Here is a 6,765-nt window from a genome sequence, read left to right as displayed (position 1 = left end):
ATTGTCTTTAGTTTTTAGTTTTTTCTTGAGTGCATTATGTGCTTCATTTCTAAAATGTTGTTGGCGGGCCAGTAATGTTTTAACATTATTATTGTTGAACAAATAAACATTCTAGTGTTTTGCCAAATGTGTTGTCTGTCTTTGTATTCTAAACTTAGAATTTTGAGTACAACTTGCTTGAGAAATTTAAGGCAATCAGTTTCCACACATTCCTCTAGTAAAATGAACAAGCAGACATGTTAAATTAACTGTTTTGTTTAAGTTCTGCTTACAAATCTCAACTTAAATCTGTAAGTTGCCTAAACTTGAGTTTATTAATTTACCTTTACTCAAGTTTTATGGTGACCTCTACAAATACACAAGTTAACTCTACAAAGAAGTAGAGTAGTATCAAGTCAAAAATTATGACCTAATTTGCTTGAAAATTTTGAGGCAATCAGTTTCCACAGCTTTTCGTAGTAAAGTCAACTTATAGGGAATGCGGAGTTACGTCACGCCGTGTTGCATTATGGGACGTGGGCGCCATCTTTACAGGCACGGTCTCTCTGTTTACCTTTTCGCCGGCCGTTCCTATGGCATTTAAAAGTGGGTGTGTTTGGGTGAGACAACGTAAAATTGAAGAAGAACGGAATAAATGGAGAAGTTGAAACAAAAAGAGAAGGGACCCTACCGGGAAAAATTGAATGCCGCTGCTAAAAAACGTTATTTGGACAAACTTTCCGCCATAAACAACGTCGATCCATATGATTTGGCAGCCCAAGACTGGATTACGGATCCAGACGCACTACCTCCTCTCACATATCCGGACATCGTCAATTACCTTGTTTTTGGATTGAGTGCGTATACTTTGCAGGAGTTTAAGAGCTATAAATCCATTGAAGCTCATGCACAGTTTTGCACCGGCTGGGTACAAGACCTCCTCATTCACAGGCCGGTTAACTGCGAGAGCACAGTCATACTTGCAAAGGTAAGACGGTACTTATGTTCTTTGCCAAGTTATTAAAACAAACAAAAGTGCTAAATATTCAGCTACAGTTATGTTATTTGAAAGAGTCATAAGCAGTGGGTTTGAGCAGTTGCATTTTCAATCAAAAAGATGAGTTATAATCATCAACATTGTAGAAAAATTCATTTTATTTTCTCGTTTTATTTTGCTTGTGGTGGGCAGATTTATTTTTGATTAGATTTTAATCAAATTTTAATAATTCAAATGAAAAATTGAATACATAATTTACAATCAATAATTTACAGTACATTATTTTTTCATTGAAGAACATAATTTACATTTACAAGTTAGTTAGACAGTGTTAGTATAAAAACAAGATAATTAAGGTGTTTCTGCTTTTAGTAATCACAAATTAATTTGTTACATGATCATTGTCATTGATTGTCATTGATTAACATTTCTGTCTTTATGTACAACAGGTGATGCACTCTCAGCGCCTTAATGAGGTTCCTCTGAAGGCTTGGGTTATTATTAACACCAATGGTGAAGTATCCTCAGCCCATTGTACTTGTATGGCTGGTGTTGCAGAGACATGCACCCATGTTGGGGCCTTGCTTTTTAAAATTGAAGCAACTGTCCGGTGCAGAGAAATCAGGACTGTCACAGACAAGTCTGCATACTGGATATTACCTAGTAATGTGAACAAAGTTCACGCTGAGGTAGGCCATAAGATTAATTACACTTCATCTGCTGCTATGCGAAAATCAATTAACTCTCTGTTGGATGGTGAGAGTGACAAGCAGCATGGATTGAGGACTTGTACCAAGACGATCCCTACACCATCACCTACACATTCAGAGCTAAGACACTTTTACAGTGATCTTCATAAAACAGGTGGCAAGTCTGCTATACTGAGTGTGCTTCCAAATTACTATGAGGAATTCAGAGATCCTGTGCAGCCTGTCACACAGTTGAAATCCCTTCACTGCCTATATGACCCCAGGCTTGATGGATGCGATTTATCAGTATTGGAACAGCACTGCCAGGCACTACAAAAAAACGCTGATGTTTCAGAGGCACAGGCTGTAGTGATTGAAAAGAGGACTAGGAAACAGCAGAAATCTTCATTGTGGTTTTCTGCTCGAGCAGGCAGGGTCACCGCCTCAAATATGCATGCTGTTTATGCTACTGATATCAAAGCACCAGCTCTGTCAACTGTTAAAAAGGTTTGTTATCCTAAGGACAGCAAATGTAGCACAGCTGATGTCAATTGGGGCATTACACATGAGGAGCAGGCATTGAGAACATATGTCGAAAAAAACAAGAGAAAACACAATGGCCACGAAGTTGCAACATGTGGGTTGTTTATAAACTCAGATTTCCCCCAAGTGGGAGCATCACCAGATGGCACAGCGAGGTGTACTTGCTGTGGGAAAGGTTGTGTTGAAGTTAAGTGCCCTTCCAAGTACAGGAACAACTCTATTCAAGAAGCATGTTTGGCCAAAGACAGCAACTTCTGCCTTGAGGTTGTTGATGGAGATGTAAAATTGAAACGCAGTCACCCTTATTACACACAGGTCCAAACACAAATATTTGTGACAGACAGTAATTACTGTGATTTTGTTGTTTGGACACTCAAAGACTGTGTTGTTCTGCGCATAGAACCAAACCCTGACTTTTGGAAGGCACGCCTAAAGAAGGCACAACAATTTTTCGTGGCGGTATCCCTCCCAGAGCTCATTGGAAAACATTTCACTCAAGCCTCCCAAAAAACAATGAGCCACAAAACTTTGCCTCTAACAACGATACAAAAAACCAATACAAGGAAAGGCAGAGGTAAAGAGAACTGTTCAAAGAAACAGAAAACACTTTGGTGTCTGTGTCACGGACCAGAGGAAAAAGGTGATATGGTGGCATGTGATAATGAAAACTGTAGGGTCCAGTGGTTTCATCTTGAATGTGTTGGACTTGAGGATGGACCTGCAACAGACGATGTCTGGTTTTGTCCCTCTTGTTCCAAGTAAATGTACAATTAAGTCTGACAAGAGCTGTGACTTTAGTTATTTGTGTATACTTACCGATTTTAAAGGCATCTAAATATTGTTTTTCACTTAAGTTCTAACCTATTTAATATTTATTTGTGCCTTTATTTATTCAGATTATTTTCTGTTTTTTTTTTTTTTTTTTTTTTTAAATAAAATATTAAAAATAAAAAATACAAATATTGTAGAGCTTCTGTGTGTTATTTGTTGATTACATAGTTATTTACCATTGTACATAATGTCCTTTTTGACCTGAGAAGCAGCTCAAACTTAATGTTAGCTATTTTCAGCATAATGTTAACTTTTCATAGGTTGTGCAAGAAAATAATTGTTGTTGTACATTATTTTATAATGCCACAAGATGGGGTACCTTGTTAAATAAAACTGTGCCCTGTCATCAGTTAATGTTGACACATGAAAAAATGAGGGTAATTGATTGTTAAATTTAAAATAGTTTTATGTATCTTTGCCCATTCCAGTTTACTTAAAGAGTCTTTATGGATGCATTCAGTACACAAACAGATAAAAGTCACACTGTCTTTATTAAGCAGTTATATAAACTTGATTCACAAACATTTTTAAAAGGCATGTAAAAAGATATACAGAAAATGAGCCACAAATAATAACAAAAGTAGATTTAGCAATCACTGCACAACACTTGGACACATGTTTGTAAGAGCACAACAGACAGTGACAACTTTGTCCAAGAAAACCACAGTCTCACCCTCACATGGCAGAGCCATATTTATGGGAATTTTAGAAGACAACATTTTGTACTTGTTGCGTACTTGTCCAATAACTCTCTCCACGTGGATTCTGAGATGTGCAATGGATCTTGTTTCCTCCACATCCTTTGCATCCAGTTGTTGACGGCCCTTTGTGAACGCTGGTATTTTGACTTCAGCACACATCAGTCCCACACTCTCCTTTATGTCAAAACCTCGATCTGCCAGTACCATGTCACCTGGAAGTAGTTTGTCTAGGAAACCACTTTCCTCTGTTATTCGTTTGTCACTTGTCCGCCCACCCCACCCTTTGGAGATGAATGAAATTACTCCCTGTGGAGTAATGCCGATGAGGTATTTCAGTGTATGTCTGTGTTTATAATTTGAAAATGTTTGTGCTCTTGCCTGTAGATTGGATGGTCTTTCTATAAAAATTTCAAAGCAGTCCACAATGGCAGCAACACGATTTCCAAATGTCTCTGCAAACTGGTGTGGCATACTGATGCGCAAACTCTCTCTGTCAGGCCAATGCACCAGTGGAGATAAGCGTGAGTAAAGTACATTTAATGTGTCTTGAAATGCAGCACTAACAGTCGCTCGGTGCACGCCAAATATATGGCTGATGTGCTGCATTGGCAGATCCAATCTCAGACGCATCAATGTGAGAAGGATCATTTGAAAAGGTGTCAACTTTCTTTTTCCCTGATGCAGAAATGGCATTATATGGCACAGCAAAACCTGAAAAATAGCATATGTTGGAAGTCCAGTGTAATATTTTACCTTGCCATCATCATCCTTCAAAAATTGCTCTGTCATTTTGCGCTCATCAAGTTCTCGCTTCAGATTCCTGTTTTCCTCGAGCAGACGGTTGATTTCAGCGTGTGTAGATTTGCAGTGCACACATTTCTCTGCACTCTGGTTATCAGGATTTTGTGCTGTGTCCTCTGCATCTTGCAGATTCTGCATCTTGCATCTTGCAGATTTTGTGCTGTGTCCTCCTCCACATCTTCCTCTGTGTCTTGTGCTACCTCCTCCACATCTTCCTCTGTAACGTTACCTTGTGCTACCTCCTCCACTTCAGGTGGAACCGTGTCCTCCCCTTCCTCTCCTGGCTTCTCGCTAGTCCCCTGATGTTTGAGGTGTCTTCTTACTTGACGTGCAAACCTCTCTTTGTTTGTCACTTTCACTTCATTATGGCCCAGAAGCAAAGATGGTGCCCAGTCAGGATGAGTGTCCAGCATTTCAAATGCTGGTTGTCCTGTAAATACAGAAATGTTGTAAGTTTTTAGACAATTATGGACATCTTCATATACTTTCAACACACACACACACATATATATATATATATATATATATATATATATATATATATATATATGAAGAGTTCAGATGCAAAAGCCTCTAAATGCCATCTGAAATTTTCTTATAGAATGATCATTTTTATCAAGCTTGTATATTTAAATTCAATAATTTCACTTAAATGGCAATGAAGATTACCTATTAATTGTCATTTAAGTGAAATTACTGAACTTAAATATACAAGCTTCTTAAAAATTATCATTCTATAAGAAAATTTCAGATGGCATTTAGAGGCTTTTGCATCTGAACTCTTCATATATATATATATATATATTTATATACATACAGTACACACACACACACACACACATAATGATGTTAGTTAGTAGACAACACTGGACCAGAAGATAAACAAAAGCTAACTCATTAATCTAAAGTGATCTTCATAAAACTATTGACAGTGTGTGACTTCTTCAAATATAATTTTTTAATCAAATTCTTAAGACATTGTGACTGGAGTTGCAAATGGAACATTGTCTGTTGCTAGCCATAAATAATGCGTTCCTCTGGAATCCAACACACACCGACGTTTAAGTCTATGAGAGCAAAATGAAAATACTGTATTTAGGTCAAAGTTATAGCCAGAGAACTCGCCCGAAGAAAAATGCCGAGAACACACTCTCGTTGATGCAGGGATGTTGTGAAAAGTGTAGTTTTTCCTCCTGAGTGCGGCAACCCACGCGATCCGGCGTCTTCTCGTTAGCTCCTCGACCTGCTTCCCTTGTTGTTTCTTCCAAGAAGGAACGCTGAAAAAACGTACCCCGTTGACCAGTTTTCTCCCTGAACGGTCGTGTGACCTGCTATGGCAATCCCTTATCGAGCAGAACTGACCAACCATATCTAAAATAGTGATAGAAAATCCAAAAGCAGCCTCCAACACATGAATTTCACTACAGCGGAATGAACGGAATAGGGCGCGATCCTGTAAATATGGCCGCGGACCCATAATGCAACACGGCGTGACGTCATCTCCGCATTCTCTATTACTTTTTACAGTGTAGGTAATAATAGACTGCAAAAAATAATACGCAGGTTTAAAATCTTCATGTCTCTACACCAGACGTAGTCTCAGCCTCAGACGTCACGCCCACGGAACGTTGGCTAAACGTCTGATGCATATGGTACACTTAACTGGAAACACTTCAGGAATGTCGAAGTCGTCATCTGATTGGTTGAATTTTATCGGATTTCCGGGGGGGCGCGAGTGTCGCGTTTATTTTCGGTCCGCAGGGAAACAAAGCGCAGACGTGTGATTGCAGAAGAAAAACTGTTGTGTTTACATGAGTGACAATGAGCATCTATAAAGATCAGCTAAACGTAGGATTCTCAAAAGTATGCGAGGTTCACGGCATAGACTCTTGAAGTTTTCTTCTCCTTCTTTGATTTTCTATGCTGACTGACTTGTTGCACGCCGGTCTGTTGTTGTGGGGACATTTCCACGCCCCGAAACGTGACGCTGAACGAAACGAACTGTAATTGGTTGTTTGACATGTCGGTCAAACGGCCTTATGGGCGGGCCTTGGCCAAAGAAAGCTGCTATGAATTCCAGACCTTCAGCCGTCAGTCTGAAGGTCTGGCTACGCGAGACTACACCAGACGTGACAGCTTCAGCCTGTCTATGTTACACTGAACATGACAAAGCGAAGCGACCGTTGCATATTGTTCTTATGTCAGAAGTAGCATGAGCGCTTAA

At 39.2% G+C, this 6,765-nt stretch overlaps 1 protein-coding gene and 1 long non-coding RNA gene across 2 annotated transcripts; one reads left to right on the top strand and one right to left on the bottom strand.

Moving 5' to 3' along the window:
• Positions 1-489: 489 nt before the first annotated feature.
• Positions 490-3,172, top strand: LOC130099588 (uncharacterized). The gene is made up of 2 exons (XR_008808416.1): positions 490-823; positions 2,993-3,172. It is a non-coding gene; the product is annotated as an uncharacterized LOC130099588 (long non-coding RNA).
• Positions 3,173-3,511: 339 nt separating this feature from the next.
• Positions 3,512-5,807, bottom strand: LOC130099317 (uncharacterized). The gene is made up of 3 exons (XM_056264935.1): positions 5,667-5,807; positions 4,771-4,971; positions 3,512-4,663 (listed from the first exon to the last, which is right to left on the bottom strand). The coding sequence occupies exons 2-3, from the start codon at positions 4,952-4,954 to the stop codon at positions 3,633-3,635; spliced, it is 1,215 nt and encodes a 404-aa protein (XP_056120910.1). The 5' UTR covers positions 4,955-4,971; positions 5,667-5,807; the 3' UTR covers positions 3,512-3,632.
• Positions 5,808-6,765: the final 958 nt, after the last annotated feature.

This window comes from Rhinichthys klamathensis, unplaced genomic scaffold (genome assembly GCF_029890125.1).
Source record: "Rhinichthys klamathensis goyatoka isolate OS25496 unplaced genomic scaffold, OSU_Roscu_1.1 h1tg000011l_1, whole genome shotgun sequence".
NCBI lineage: Eukaryota > Metazoa > Chordata > Actinopteri > Cypriniformes > Leuciscidae > Rhinichthys > Rhinichthys klamathensis.
This window is presented reverse-complemented; position numbering and strand designations above follow the sequence as displayed.

Coding starts and splice junctions, on each gene's coding strand:
- LOC130099317 (XM_056264935.1), bottom strand. CDS start 4,954: ATGCTGGACACTCATCCTGACTGGGCACCATCTTTGCTTCTGGGCCAT. Junction 4,664..4,770: donor AGTGGAGGAGGTAGCACAAG/GTAACGTTACAG, acceptor AGAATCTGCAAG/ATGCAGAGGACACAGCACAA.